Raw genomic sequence first — 16,947 nt, 5'->3', positions numbered from 1 at the left:
ACCTTGTTATATATATATGTATCCTCAGCAAGTTTAGTCACAAAAAAGAGAGAGGGATAATAGCTATTGGAGATGAATGGATCAGGGGAGGGCTTTTACATTTTTTTTGAAGATAAAGAATAGAGAAGGTAGTAAAGGAGTAAAAAAAGAAACAACAATAATAGAATGATTGAACATTAGTGAGGAATAGTGATGTTAGAAAGGGCAATTTGAAAAAGAAAACAGAAATGGAATCACTTGAGTTATGTAGAGATCTCAATTTCATCATGTAAAACAAAGCTGGGAGAAATTTTGGCAGAAGATATATGAATGATTGAGATGAAAAACAGGGTAGGAAAATGAGCTCTCTGAGAATGGCCTTAGTATTTTCAGTGAAATCTGAGATAAGGATCTCAGCCAAGAAAGGAGGTGGGAAGGGAACTGTAGAAGTTTAAAAGGGGATATAAAATGGGTTAGAAAAGTTGTCATAGTGAATTGGAGAGTTAATTAGGTGAAGTAAAAGAATTGTCTTGCTACAGTGAAGGTCCAGTTGAGATTTTGTAGTATAAATTTATAGTGGATCCAGTCAGCATGATTTTGTCATTTCTTGCAGTTTTACTCAGAACATGAATTTGAGATTAAAGGCAGAGAATGGTAAGAGCAGTCCAAAACTGGAGTTTGACAGAAGATCTTCAGTGGGATAAAAGATAAGGATGTAGAGAGAAAAGGACAGGGTAGAGTTGAGTTGGCTTACCAAGAGGTCACGAAAGGGAAAATAAAACATTGTTCTTATCCTTTTCTCCTACCTTTCAATCAACTTTTTTTTTTTTTTTCTTTGCTGAATCTTTATCCAAGTCACACTGGCTTATCTGTATTTCTCGCTCATTGTTGCATTGGCCTCTTAATTGGTCTCACCACCTCTCTAATATTTCCCCAAAGGAATCTATTCTCCACATAGCTGTCAAAATGATTTTCCTTAAGCATAGGTATGATTATATCATTTCCTCAGTCACTTAGATTCACAATAATCCTTGTTTACTTACATTATATGTTATCCAGTCTGCTATCAGATTTTGTTTCTTCACAATATCTCTCATATATGCTCCTTTCTATTTATACAACTACTATCCTAGTATAAGTCCTTATTACATTTTCTGTGGAATGTTACAAAAGCCTTTCTTCATTAAATCTTTCCCAACTCTAATTCATTCTATTGCCATTCAGCAGCCAAAACCATTTTCTTTGGGTAGAGATCTGACTATTTCACATCCCCCTATACAATAATTACCAGTGGTTCCCTAATACCTCTACGATCAAATATAAAATATTCTGGATGGAATTTAATTCTCTTCACAACAAGGCTCTTTCCTGCCTTTACAATCTTGATTTTACTTCCCTTTCTATACTTTCTGATTCCAACAGTGGTCTCCTTGCTGATATTCTTCACATAAGCCATTCCATCTCCCAATTCCACTTTATTGACTATAATAATTTCTTGGAATGTTTTCCTCTTAATTTCTACCGTCTTACTTCCTTCAGGACTTGGTTTAAATTTCTCCTACTGCAAGAGGCCTTTCTTGGTCATGTTGTCCACCTTGACTTAACTCCTCCAATTCTTCAATGCCTTTACTTTGAAATGACTTTCTATTTATACAATATATATCTTTTTAAATATATAATTATTTACATATTGTCTTCCTATTAGAATCTGAACTCTTGAGGGCAGGGACTGTATTTTTGCCTTTTTATCCATTATGTCTAGCACAGTTCTTGAACATAGTAACCTTTTAATAAATGATTGTTGACTGATTTACTAAGTACTTTTTCCTTTTCTGTACTAAAATCTTTTTTTAAAAGTTATCTATATTCATTGTCTCCACTTCTTCCTTTTTGTCCATTTCTCGTTCCTTTGCATTTTGTCTTATGGCTTTATTAAAACTACTCTCCAAAGTTACCAGTGGTCTCTTAATTGACAAATTTGATGTTTTTTTTTTTTTTTTTTTGGTTAGTTTCATTTTCTTAACCTCTATGTATCATTTGAAACTGCTGATAGATTATGAACACCTTGAGAAGATAGGTTGTTTTATTTTTACTTTATACCCTCAATATGCCTACCATAGTGCTTGGTATATGATTTATTGGTCACTCTCTTCCTGGACGCTGCATAATTTAAAAAAAAATTAGTTTTGAACCTAAATGCATAAAGACAAAAAAGAAACATTTTCATATACATAGCACAACATTAAAAAGAGGATTCTTATAAAACCCTGAACTTATATTTCAGACTAGTTTATTTAAAATATATATGAATACCACATATTGTTTTTGAAGATACCCTGCTTTCTGTGCTTCTTTCTAAATTTTCTTTTATTCTCTTCTGTGTACTTTTCATGTTTTTTTCCCCTTCCCTCTCCATCCCATCCTAGAAGTGGGGTTACTATTAAACACAAATATGATGATATCTGCAGGCAGATAGCATCTTCTTTTATAGGTCCTTTGTAGTTGGTTTGAGTATTTATAATACTCAAAATGACTTAGTTGTCATTTTCAAATTTATTATTAAAACAATATTGCTGTTACTGTACAGTGTTCTATTGGTTCTGCTCATTTTGCTCTTTATTATTTCATACCAATGTTTTCATATTTTTCTCCCCTCGATGCCATCCAGGTGCCTGTTGCCATATTTTAGAAAAACAGAAAGCAAAATAATTCATAATTGCTTTGATTTCATCTCCATCAGTGGTATACTTAATCCTTTTCATTTTAAATACGTGATTTGATTTACTTCTTGTTTAAAAAAATCATATTAACCAATGGATTATCCATTTTAATTGTGTTTCCCCTCATAAAACCTCATTTTATTTATTAATTCAATGATTTTTTATACTGTTTATTAATCTTAAAATTTTTAGGATTTCCAATTTAGTATTTAAGTGGGCATTTTTAGTTCTTTTTCTAGTTTTTTTTTAAATAGCATATCCAGTTTGGTCTTTTTCTAATTTATTGATATAAATATTTAGAGATAAAAATTTTTGTTTGATTACTACTTTTATATCCCATAGGGTTTGATAGATTGTCTCATTATTATCATTTTCTTTAGTGAAATTATTGATTTTCTATGATTTGTTCTTTGATGCTTTCTTTAAAATAAGAATTTCTTTTAGTCTCCAGTTAGTTTTGTTTCAATGATCCCTCATTAAATATAATTTTTATTGCATTGTGATTTGAAAAAAGATGCATTTGATATTTCTGCTTTTTTGTATTTAACTATCAAATTTTTCTTCCCTATGTATATCAGTCTTTGTAAAGGTTCCATCTATCACTGAGGGAAAAAAAGGTGTATTCCTTACTCTTCCTATTCAATTCTTGCCAGATATCACCCATATCTTAATTATTTAAAATTCTCTTCAATATTTTTACTTCTTTCTTATTTACTTTTTGGTTACATTTATCTAATTCTGAGAGGGAAAATTTCCCACTATTATAGTATTACTATCTATTTCTATTTGAAATTCATTTAATTTTCCTTTAAAAAAATTAGATGCTAGCCCTTTTTGTAGCGACAAGAAACTGGAAACTGAGTGGAGGCCCATCAGTTGGAGAATGGTTGAATAAGTTATGATATATGAATGTTATAAAATATTATTGTATAAGAAATGATCAGCAGGATCATTTCAGAGAGGCCTGGAGAGATTTATATGAACTGATGCTAAGTGAAATGAGCAAAACCAGAAGATCATTATATATGGCAACAATAACATTATACAGTGATTAATTCTGATGGACATGATTCTTTTCAACAGTGAGATGATTCAAGCCAGTTCCAGTGATCTTGTGATAAAGAGAGCTATCTATACCCAGAAAGAGGGCTGTGGAAGCTGAGTGTGGATCACAACATAGAGTTTTCATTCTCTTTGTTGTCTGCTTACATTTTATTTTCTTTCTCATTTTTATCCTTTTTGATCTGATTTTTCTTGTGCAGAAAGATAATTGTACAAATATGTATGCATATATTGTATTTAACATATACATATATATTTTTTTTTTACCATATTTAACATACTTTAGATTACATACCATCTAGGGGAACAGAGTAAGGGGAAGGCAGGGAAATTGGAATACAAAGTTTTTCAAGGGTCAGTGTTGAAAAATTATCCTTGCATCTGTTTTGAGAAAAAAAAAAATTAGATGCCTAGGGAAGGGAGTGGGGGAAGGACGGGAAAAATTGGATCAGAAGGTTTGGCAATTGTCTGTGTTGTAAAATTAACCATACATATAATTTGTAAATAAAAAGCTATTAAAATTAAAAAAAAAAGAAAAAAATTAGAAGCTATCATATTTTGGTGCTTGTAGGTTTAGTATTGATATCGTTTCATAGTTTGTACTACCTTTTATCATAATGTAGTTTCTCTGTTTATCTCTTTTAATTAAATCTATTTTAGCTTTAGTTTTGTCTGAGATCATGAGCTTTTTTGTGTCCTATTCCTTATTCTATTCACTGATCTAAATATCTATCCCTTATCCTCTCTCAACCCCAGATAATGTTCCAAATAATTCAAAAAATAATGTTCCAAATCCTATGGTCTTTTGGTCTAGAAACTGGTATGTCATATGTTTTTCTGATTGTAGCTCCTCAGTATTTAATGTTTTTTTCCTTCTTGTTTGTAATATATTTTCTTCTTAACCTGAGAGTTTTGAAACTTCATTATGATGTTCCTGTAAGTTTTCATCCTGGGATTTCTTTTCAGATGGTGATTTAAAAAACAAACAAACTAATTTACCCTCTTGTTTTAGAACTTTAGAACTATTAAATTATTAATAATTAATTAATTAGAAATTAATTAGAACTAATAAAATTATTTTAAAAAAGAGTCTTGATACAATATTAGCAAATTTCTTGTAATATTGTATCAAGACACTTTTTAGAAATAATAATTTTCAGATAGTACAATAATTCTTATATTCTCTTTCCTCAATCTGTTTTTAAAATTAGTTGATTTAGTTTTTATTATTTCTTGGTATCTTATAACATCATTAGTTTCCCCTTGTCCAAATCTTATTTTTCAAGGAGTTATTTTCTTCCGCATGTTTTTTGATCTCATTTTCCAGTTGGTTGACTTTCATAATTTTCTTGATTTTATTCGAATTGCCTTTATTTTTTCCCCTAATTTTTCCTGTCTCTCTTGTTTGATTTTTGAAATTCCTTTTTAATTTCTTCCAAGAACTCTTTTTGTACTTGTGACCACTTAACATGTCTTTAAAGTTGAAGTCACTTTTAAATTTCACTATCTTCCTCTGAATAAGAATTCAGATCTTCTCTATTCCCATAGTATCTGTCTATGGTCAAATTCTTTCTCCTTTGCTCATTCACTTTAATTTTAATATTGTTATATTTTGTTTTTAGCAGGTTATTATTGTAATGAGGTTCTAGTCCAGAGGTGTGGGGAATGGTGCTTTAAGTCCTTCTTCCTGTTATTTTCTGAGTTCTATTGGGGATCCAACCTTGGCCACTTCTTTCCACCTTTAAACCACAACTAGGTTCCTCAGTCATATTGTTCCACAAATGCTCTTGACATTTCTCATGAACTTCCGTCTCGTGTCACTATTTGCTGTTTCAAAGTGGATGAACCATACATATTTCAAGTTCAATATGTCTGTAACACAACTTATTATCATTTACTCAAATTTATCCCTTACTTAATTTTCCTGTTTCTGTCAAGGACAACACTCTCTTCTAAGTTTGCAACCTTAGTGTTCTCATATTCTATTCCATTGCCAAATCTTGCCCAGTCTACTTCTATAAGATCTCTACTACATTCATACTCTTGTCATTCATTACAAAGCCACAATCTTAAATTGCCCTTGGAGTATAACTAGTATCCTAATTGGTCATCTTGCCTCAAATCTCTCCCCACTGAACTCTTTATCCTTTACACAGTTGCTAAAGTGATTTTCCTTAAATACAAGTATGATAATTTCATTCCTTTAGTAAGTAAATTTCCATGGCTCCCTTTTGCTTTTAGACATTTCAAACTTAACATGTTTAAAATTAAACCAATCTTTCTTTACAAACTGATCTCTTTTGAGTCCATCCTTCTAGTCGCCAATATTCAAAATTCTGGTGTTTTCTTCCACTTCTCACTCATTAACCCCACCTACTAAATTTTACTGTTTCTATTTTCACAGTGATTCACCATGAGAGTGTATTCATTCAGACACCTATCATCCTAGTTCAGTCTCTCATCATTTCTTGCTTGGAATATTATAATAGCCTCCTATCTCGTAGTCTTGCTTCAAGTCCTCACCCTCTCTAATAAATAGTTTACACAACTGTCAGACTGATTTTCCTAAAGCACAAATCTGGCCATATTACCTTATTCAGATTCCTAGCCTTTTTCTGCCTTTCTAGCCTTATTGTACGTTATTTCCCTACATGCAACAGTGAAATTAGCTCTCAGGTTGTTTTTATATACGCTCGCGTTCTCTCTCTCTTTCTCTTTCTCTCTCTCTCTCTCTCTCTCTTTCTCTCTCTCTCTCTCTTCATTTGCCCTGATTTGTTCTCCATGCTTAGAATGTTTTTTCTTAATTTTTATCAGTTATAGAATCCCTACTTTCTTTCAAGAATCAGTTCAAGTGCCATTTTCTATATAGAGGTCTTTCCTGACTATCCCTGTTTCTGTAGCTCATAGTGCCTTCTCTACAAAAGTACACTATATCTATTATTTAATACTACCCACTTTCAGTGAAAACTCTAAAGTATTCATATATTGCAGGGTGGGTCATTATTTTGAGGGAAGTGATATCTGGGAGTGGTGATAGTAGTGATTATAATGCTGTCTTCAAAGTATTCTGGATCTGTAAAAATATAAGCTTCTAAGTTCTCACCAATGCATTTACCTAAAATAATCAGCTAGTATATAAAATGAGCTCAAAACAATTCAGTTTGATAAAATGTTAGCATTTTGAGTAAAATCTTTAAAACATTTTCCCATAAACTTGGGGCACAATCATCTACAAATATGCACATTGTCTGTGGGAAAAGTGAACCATATATGAGATAAACTGGCAGTGAGTCACATGTGTAAGGGAACATGACTGAGGCATTTCACAGTTCCAGGATAATAAAGCCCCAATTTCCTTTTTATTTTTTTGGTGTGTCCTCATTATCCATAGCTTGACTGTCAGGACTAGTTCTGTCTTGAATATATAGTTGGCTACCTTCATTTCTTCCAGAGGCACTCTTCTCAGGATTGCCTTTGTTTTCTATCTGTGTTTAGAGACTGTATTCTTTTCTTTCTAATTTCTTTCTTTCTTTCTTTTTTTCTTTTTTTTAAAGCCAATCAGGGACAAGATCTGTCCTAAATTTTCACACTACTTAAAGAGAACACAATTAGAATCCTTCTTTTCATATTTTTAAAAATCTTAGCTCCTTTTTGTTTCTTGTCCCTTTTGTTCAGTCGAGAAAGGTGAAATCAATTCCTTTTTAATGTCCTGATCAACTCCTTTCCGTGTGTGTGTGCGTGCGTGCGTGCGTGCGTGTGTGTGTGTGTGTGTGTGTGTATGTGCTTTTTCTAGCTAGTTTTGTAAACTTCTTGAAAGCAGGAGCTGTTTTTACTTATGCTTCTTGATTGATTAGTTAATAATTCAATATTTAAAATGTATCATAAAGTGCAGCTAACCCTGGGGATTGTTAGCAGACCTGATTTTATTGTCTCCTATGTACTATAGAAAAGAAAAAGAAGTGTTGTTTTTTTTTCCTTCACTAAATGGTGTTAGATAGTAGAGTTAAGGAAGTAATAATTGAGTCTTAGTAAACCAGGACTTGAATAAATTGCATAGTTCCTGGCACATAGTAGGTGCTTAAGAAATGTTTATTGAATTGAATCCTTCCTAACATTTATTTTTTATTACGTTTGTTTTGTAAACAGTTATGGCTCTGTGTATTTAGGACAAGTGATAGATTTTTAATAAGTGCGTAATTGATTTTTATTATCCATGTAATACAGACTTTCAGGGAAAGATATGTAGATTAAAACCTATTTTCTTTTATTTCTATGACCTTTTAATTACACTTTTAAAATTTTGTTAATTTTCAGTACATTTATTTATTTTAACAGGAAAAACTTTCAAAGGACATTGATTATCTTATTGGCAAGGAGGGCCAAGTTAGAAGCCAGATATCAGAACTGAACTTGCTAATGAAAGAAACAGAGGTAAGTTTTTGATCAGTTCTGGCATTTTATTTGGGAAAAAGATTTTGGGAACTTGTAAAAAAAAAAAAAACCACACATTTTGAAATATAGTAGAAATGATCAGTACAATTTAAAACTACGAATGTTGTTTTTGCATATTATAAACTATGTTTTCCTCTTAAAAATGTGATTTCTCCTTTGAGATAAGATTACTCTAAACTGATCTCTGCCTATCCAGAAGAGGCTGGATATAGGGATAGGGTTAATTTTTTAATAGAATAGGGTCTATCTATCTCATAGGATAAAATGATAGTTTGTATGGGGTGATAATTGATATGGTATCATGATGAATACTGTACCTACTATACTTAGTTCATACTCATCATGAATTATCTAAGAAAAAACACACACAACTTTAAAATATATTTTTCCTTTTATTAAGAATAAGTGGAAGAGAGCATCCCCTCCTTCTACATATATAAAAACATGCAAAAATTATGAAAAACCACAGACAACCATAGTGGATCAGACCACCAGGCTTTCCCAGCTCGGAGCTAGGTTCTTTCTGAGTCTCCTTTCTTGAGAAGACTCAGACTCAGTGTAGGGAGCTGGAACTGGAGGGTAATAGAGTTCATCTTCCTTTTCCATATAGGGTCTCCTCTCCTCTTTCCCCTTTTTTCTTAGTACCTCTTCCAAAAAACATCCATAGTACTTGGGCTCTCTAGATCAGCTATAGTTGTTCTGTGGGAGTCATCCAGGGTATTGCTCCTGGACCTGAACTATTGTAGTAGAGTTCTCCAGATTGGGAGCAGAGGTCATCTCTGCTGCGACTTTGGGGAGCTGCCTAAATGTTGCTCTGGCCCCTTTCTAATGGGGATGTCCTTCTGAATTCCACAGGGCTGGACCTAGCCAAATCATCCAGGGCATCCACTGGATGGGCTCAGGTTTACCTTGATGCCCAACCTCCATGCAGATACCAGGAACATTCTCATTCCCCATCCTCCTGGAATTCTTTGGGAGCAGTAGTCTAAATCTTCATCCTGGATGGGAGTGAGGGCCTTGGTGGGGCCATGAGTGTCAGTCATCTTCAAAAAGGGAAATCACTTCTCACAGCTCTCTCCACATGGCCATTTGGCAGGCCAAGCGGGGAAGGATCAAAGTTGTCAGTCTCTCCTTCTCCATGTAGTGTAACACCTTCGTGGAGTCATCCTGCGGGTTGGCCTGAATGTGATAAGCACTTTGTACTTCCAAGTCTCTGCTATTGTCTGTGCTATGAAGAAGGGGCACTTGGATGCTATGGCCACCAACTGAGCTCTGAAACTCAAAATCCCTTGCAAAGCCATTGCAGACAGGACTTAGTGGGATCCTGGGGACAGGAGAAGGAGCATTGATTGGAGAGAGGTGAGCATAGCTGCTGGGTGCATAGACATTGGAGGCATAAGTGCTTGAGACCCCCAAGATGGCAGCTTTACCAGCAGCATACAAGGCCTTAGGACAGTAGCACTTGTCTGAGACAGCCTTCCGAGACAGGGATGGGGTCACTCAAGATACGGTGTTCTCTGCTTCGCGGTCACCACCCTCACTGTCGGAGTACTGTCCTTATATTCCACATAGAGAGTATAGCCAGGGTACCAGCAGGGATCTGGGCTTTGAGTTTATTGTCAGTGCTGGCTGAGGAGAGTGTGTCAGCAATGAGATTCTGGCAGAAGGACTTATATTTCCAGATGACAATAGGACTAGGGGGCATTCTTGACAGATGATTAGGTGAGTGGAAGGGTCATGGTCTGGAACAGATGACCATTTGAGTGGGTTTGGCCACTATGTGTTGGAGAAACAAAAAGTATAATTTAAATTTCATATATTTAATTTCCCAAACTAGATTGTCCATGAAGACAAGTATTATGGTTTTTCTATATATTTTTTATAGCATATTACTTTTAAATGCCATGTACATATTCTTTTCTTTTACTGGTAAAGCCTTTCAATTATTTCCATCTCTACCTTGAACATTTCAAACTGGATATACTGTAGTCATATCAGGATCAATCTATCCCAAACTGAACTAGTTATATTTCATCCAAAATTATACATATCTTATAGACTTTCTTATTTCTGTCCCAATGGTATCCCTATTCTTCTAGATTTTTAACTTGGGAGTTGAATTTGATTCCTTATTTTTCTCCCCTCCCTCCATTTGTTTAAACTGTTGACACATCTTTCCTGTTTCTACTAAACTCTTAACAGCATTCTTTTTATTCACATGACCACTATCCCTTAATTTATTTTCAATGCCTTTTTTGTCTAGATTATCATAATAGCTTCATAATTGGTTTCCTCTCTATAATCCATTCTTCACGTATCTGCCAAAGTATTTTTCCTGAAATGTATTTCTGACTGTGTTTCTCCTCTATCAGTATATGCTTTTGAATTTTAAACTCCTTCACACCTGATTTCTGACCTAGATTTCCAACTTTAATTATATATTATTTCCTTTATAGAATTCCATGGTCCAGTCAAATTGTCCTACTTGCCATTCCCTCACATGACACTCCACCTCCTATGTCTTTGCATCAGCTTATCTCCATTTCCTTTTCACTTCTGGTTCTTAGAATCCTTTATTTCCTTCAAAACCATGCTCATGCATTCACCCTCTACATGAAGTCTTTCTTAATTCCTCTAGCTGCTTAAACCCTTTCTCTGCTGCAAACCTCTTTATATTGTGTATTTATCTTGTGTGTTTTGTAAGTGCTTATTTATGTACATGTTATCTCCTTAAATAAATGTAAGTGTCTTGGAAGAAGAGATTATATCATTTTTGTCTTTATATTTTCAGTGCCTAGCACTTTGCCTAGAAAATAGCTGTCTGTGAGCATTTATTCAGTATCTACTTGTAACATGCCCTGTGTTAAGCAGTGAATATATATACTAAAATGCAAAAGATAGTACCTGCCCTCACATAGCACACAGTGTGATGGGGGAGAAAACTAATGAATATATACAAATAAGCTGTAAAGAGGATACATAGGAAATCTTTTTAACAGAGAGAAGGCACTTGAATTAAGACATTGAGGTTCCTGTAGAAGTTGAGAATTTATGATAAATGGTCAAAGGATATGAACAGACAATTCTCAGATGAAGAAATTAAAACTATTTATAGCCATATGAAAATATGCTCCAAATCATTATTAATCAGAGAAATGCAAATTAAGACAACTCTGAGATACCATTACACACCTGTCAGATTGGCTAGAATGACAGGGAAAGATAATGTGGAATGTTGGAGGGGATGTGGGAAAACAGGGACACTGATACATTGTTGGTGGAATTGTGAACACATCCAGCCATTCTAGAGAGCAATTTGGAGCTATGCTCAAAAAGTTATCAAACTGTGCGTACCCTTTGATCCAGCAGTGTTACTATTGGGCTTATATTCCAAAGAAATACTAAAGAAGGGAAAGGGACCTGTATGTGCCAAAATGTTTGTGGCAGCCCTTTTTGTAGTGGCTAGAAGCTGGAAAATGAATGGATGCCCATCATTTGGAGAATGGTTGAGTAAATTGTGGTATATGAATGCAGAACTGTTTGGTTCTGCACATATATATTATATCTAGATATACTGTAACTTATTTAACATGTATAGACTGCTTGCCATCTGGGGGAGGGGGTGGAAGGAGGGAGGGGAAAAATCGGAACAGAAGTGAGTGCAAGGGATAATGTTGTAAAAAATTACCCTGGCATGGGTTCTGTCAATAAAAAGTTATTTAAAAAAAAAGAAGTTGAGAATTTAACTGGAATTTGAAGGAAAGCAAGGAAGTCAAAAAACAAAAATGAGGAGAGAGAGCATTTTAGGCTTGGGAAACAGCTACAGAAAAATGCCTGGGGCTGAAATGGGAGTGTCTTGTCCAAGGAACAGTTAAGGAGGTCAGTGTGAATGGATTAAAGAGCAGAGGGAAGGAAGATAAGATGTAGCAAGACTAGAAAGGGGTGGAGCACACTAGGTTTTGAAGGACTTTGTGTTTGATAGAATTGACAGGAAGCCATTGGAGTTTCTTGAGTTAGAAGGATGAGATAGTTGGACTTGTGCATTAGGTAAATAGTTTGGCAGCTGAATGGAGGATGGGCTGAAGTGGGATATACCTGTGATGGGCAGACCGACCTCCTCCAAGCAAGGTAGTGCAGTAGTCGATTGTAAGGAGAATGAGAACCTGTATTAGAATGTGGCAGTGTGAGAGGAAAGGAGGGAGTATATTTGGGAGATATTCCATGAAAATTGAAGCAAGACTTGGCAAATGGCTGGATATTGAGAGTGAGGATTAAGGGATGACATGTAAGTTGATTACTTGGATGATAGAGAATGATGATGGGGTCTCCACAGTAATAGGAGAATTATGAAGAGGAAAATTATGCTTGAAGTCAGGGGATAATGAGTTTAATATGTTTGGGAGATAGCTGATTCAAGATATCCAATAGGTATCTGGAGATTCAAGACTGGAGGCCAGCATCTGGGTTAGGACTAGATAAATAGACTTGGGAATCATTAGCATAAAAATGATAATTGAATTGGTAGGAGCTGATAAGATCACTAAGTGAAATAGTATGGAGAGGGAAAGGAGGACCCAGGACACAGCCCTTTGGGACATCCATGATTAGTAGGCGTATCTGGATATAGATATCATGCAAAGGAGATATACAAGGAGGATTCAGCATACAAGGAGAATCATGAAACAATCCCCCAAACCTTAAGAGAAGTAAGTATCAAAAAGAAAGGAGTAATCAGTAGTGTCAAAAAGAGGTTAAAAAAGAATAAAAATTTAGAAGAGGACATTGGATTTGGCAACTAGATCACTAGATCACTTTGGAGACAATAATTTCACTTGAATGATATAGTCAGATTATAAAGGCAAAAAAAAGAGAGAAAGAAGTAGTGGTAGTAAAATAGACAGTCTTTTCAAGAGTTCAGTCACAAAAAAGTTGAAAAGATATGGGATAATAGTTGTTGGAGATAGAAGGATGAAATGAGTGTTTTTCTTTTTTTTTGAGAATAGGTATGACATGGGTATGTTTGTAGTTAGTAATTCATCTACTGACAAGTAGATAGGGAGAGAGTGAAAATTGTGAGAGAGTGAGGATAATAGAGGTGACAATTGAAGTAGAAGGGATAAAATCGGATCAGTTGTTGCAAGTAGAGAGGTTTGCTTTGATAAAGGGCCACTTGTTCATGTGTGACAGAAATGAAGAGGAGAGGAGGCAAATAATTGCCTCGATTTTTTTTCAGTAAGATATGAGATAAGGTTCTCAATTGAGAGAGCGGGAGCATGGGTAGATCTGAAAGGTTTAAGGAAGGATATAAAGGTTTGTAAGATCAGCTGGATAGTGAGTTAATTAAGGAAGTATGAAAGAATTGCCTAGTGGTGGTGTAAGCCCCTCTGAGTTTATGTTAGATAAATTTGCAGTGGATCCAGTTAGAACAGTTGTCTGATTTTTCTCCTTCATTCAACAGGATGTGTAAAAGCAAAGACGATGGATGATAGGAATTATCCAAAGTTGAGACTTGGTAGGGCTCAGTGATATGATAAAAAAACAAGAGACTTGACAATAGAAGATAACATAAACTGGAACTAGTTTATCAAGGGGTCAAGAATCAGAAGAGTATAGCTAGTGTAAAGGGGATGAGAGGCATGAAAGAGAGCCGAAGAGTCTAGGAATTGGAGAGAGACTAAATTTTGATATTGGAAGGCAGGATGTAGAGGTGGAAAGTCAATAAATGACAGTAAGTGCTTAATGATTGATTGTATCTATCAAGTATTCGATAAATATTTCATTAAATAATAATTTTTTGTTATAGTGGATTAGTTCCATTGCATGCTGTATTCTACTTTAGAGAAATTCATCAAAATTAAATTCCAGAGAATTTATTGTGACTTTTCTATAGATTATTTAACCTTTCTGTACCTTTGGCTTAACTGCTTTTGCAGGCTATATATTAGTAAGGATTGTATCTCATTTTATATAAAAATTATTTTCTCAGCCTAATTATAAAATGAAATCTTTTACATAAAGTGGGAGATAATGAGACTCTTTATTGCTTTTACCTTGTTAACTACTTTTTTTTGACTGTATCCTCATTCTAATCATAAGAATCACTAAGAATCCCAAAGGATTTTCTATTCTATGCCATCTTCTCTCTCTATACTATGTCACTTTGTGATCTCATTGGCTCCTGTGGTTTAAATGATCATATCTTTAGTGATTCTCAAATTGACTTATCCAACCTTTCTGCTTTCTTCCAGGCTTATATCTCTAGCTGTCTATTAGAAATCTCAAACTAGATGTTTGGTAGACACTTTAATCTCAACATGTCTAAACATTGAATTCGTTATTTTCCCCTCTAAAACCTCCCTCCTTCCAAATTTTCCTTTTACTGTTTAAGATACCACTATCTTGATTCCCAGCCTTTTCATCATTTATGACTTCACACTTTCCCTTGTATTCCTTATCAAATTTGTTGATAAGGCCTGTGAATTTCCCTGGTGTAAGCCCTCATCATCTCCATCCAACTCTGTAATATCTGGACATTTTCTCTGATTGTATCCCATACCAAGAATTTGCTTTTCTTTTTCATCTCAGCCCCTTCATTTCCCTGACTTCCTATAATTTTCAGTTAAATTTTTCACCTTCCATGAGAAGTTTTTTCCAGTTCCTTTTAATTCTAATGACTTCTCTTTGTTGATTATTTTCTACTTATTCTGTATATAGTTTGTTAGAATATATTTTTTTGCTTGTTTTCTCTCCCTTTAGGTTGTGAACTCCTCAAAAGCATGGGGACTGTCTTGCAGTTTATTTTATTTTATTTTTTTATATCTAGTGGTTAGCACAATGACAGTACTTAATAAATGCCTATTATCTGGCTGCCTCCTTATTTCATTTCTCTTATTGTTTTTATGTTTAACATTTCATTGTATTGTTGAACTACATGCTACAGGATGCCATTTGGACACTTTTTACAGAGGAATTTATTCCATTTCTTTATCAGTATTGGTCAGAAATCACTGGGAAAGTGTTGCTCTACTAAAAAATGATAATATGCATTGTTTGCTGCCCAGGTTGCTAATGAAAGTTAGCCTTTCTGAGTATATTAGTTCCCATCTTTAACTTTATTTTACCACGATGCATATCATATCACTTTTCCAAAATAAAATTATCACCTAATTTTCTGGGTTACCCCAACTTTAGGAGCTAAAAATGATATGAATTTTTAAAAAATGTATTATAATAATAACAAATAATGATTTCATTGAATATGCTAACATTTTGAAGTGTAGATTTAGTATTCCTCTGTATTTGAGACAGCATGGTACTGGTAGATAAAATGCTGGGCTTTGAGTCAGTAAAATCTATGTTTATATCTCTCTCTACCCTTACTAATTGTGAGGTCTTGGTTGAGTCATTTGTTGTATGCTTTTTTAGCAACTGCTAATATTTATTGATTTGGGAATCACTAAACAAAGTGTGGTATATGATTATGATGGAATCTATCCACATTCAGACAAAGAACTGATGGAGTCTGAATGCAGATCAAAACATATTTTTTAACTTTATTTTTCTTGTTTTGTTGTTTTTTTAATAGCATGGCTAATACGGAAACATATTTTATATAGTTGCACATTTATAACATTCCAAATTGCTTGTCTTCTCATTAAGAGGAAAGGGCATGGAAAATTGGAGAGAATTTGGAACTCAAAATTTTAAAAAATGAATGTAAAAAATTTGTTTTTATGTGTAATTTGGAAAAAAAAAACAAATTTTTTTTTGGAAAAAAAGACTTATTTTACTCAGCAACAAGTTGTTGACTTTGCATAGGTCCTTTCTGCTGAGGGCCCTCCCTCCTCCCCCCAATAAGGGAAGTGTGTCAGATAAAGGGTCAAAATGAAACAGTTAATTATAGTGTTATAAAAAAGTATTTATTGTGAATTTGAATTAAAGGAATGTTCATGACATATTGTTAAAGCAAAATATAATCACATTCATCATTTATAAAAAATATATTGTCTTATTAGATTTTGATTGGGGAAAATTAAGAGAAAGCAACAGAGAATGCAAAATCAAAATTAAATAGCAGCATTGTCATCTTTGCCTTCTTGGTGCCTTACATATCCTATTTCTATATGATATCAAAATGCTAGTTACTCGAAAAATCACAAAGTTATGTTGTTTTTTTTCTCTTCTAAAAAAAAATTCTTATTTTGATCTACTTCCCCCCTCCCTTCAATGAATTCTTTTAAAAATAGTGCTATCTGAATTAATTAGTGCTTGTAACTATAATTTAATTGTAATTTAATTCTTCAGGATCTTTGCAGTATGGTAATAAAGTTTTGCTTTCAAACAGTGCAATGGAGAGAGGGCTAAAGAAGAAGCAGCTTCACATTTTAATAAACTCTTTGAAGTTCTGGAGGAAAAGAAGTCGTCTATTATCAAAGCAATTGATGTTTCAAAGAAATTAAGATTAGACAAGTTCCAGACCCAAATGGAAGAATATCAGGGACTTTTGGAAAATAATGGACTTGTAGGATATGCTCAAGAAGTGCTTAAAGAGACAGATCAGTCTTGCTTTGTTCAAACGGCAAAACAACTCCATCTCAGGTATCATTTATGCTTTTAATTTTAAAATCTTTTCATGAAGTTTCAAAGTGTTTTATTGAATTTTAATAACAAATTTTATGATGTTGAAGAAGCAAATCATTTAATTTCTATCAGCCTTAATTTCCTCATCTATACG

At 33.9% G+C, this 16,947-nt stretch overlaps 1 protein-coding gene across 3 annotated transcripts in view; it reads left to right on the top strand.

Annotated features, from left to right (window-relative positions):
- Positions 1–16,947, top strand: part of TRIM36 (tripartite motif containing 36) — a 74,051-nt gene that overhangs the window by 40,185 nt on the left and 16,919 nt on the right. For all 3 annotated transcript variants that reach the window (XM_051994476.1, XM_051994466.1, XM_051994484.1), the window contains exons 5-6: positions 8,097–8,192; positions 16,558–16,811. In XM_051994476.1, the coding sequence (XP_051850436.1) occupies positions 8,097–8,192; positions 16,558–16,811 (350 nt within the window). The remainder of the gene's footprint in view (positions 1–8,096; positions 8,193–16,557; positions 16,812–16,947) is intronic.

This window comes from Antechinus flavipes, chromosome 1 (genome assembly GCF_016432865.1).
Source record: "Antechinus flavipes isolate AdamAnt ecotype Samford, QLD, Australia chromosome 1, AdamAnt_v2, whole genome shotgun sequence".
Classification (NCBI taxonomy): Eukaryota; Metazoa; Chordata; class Mammalia; order Dasyuromorphia; family Dasyuridae; genus Antechinus; species Antechinus flavipes.
The sequence above is the reverse complement of the archived record's forward strand: the minus strand, read 5'-3'. Positions and strand labels throughout refer to the sequence as shown.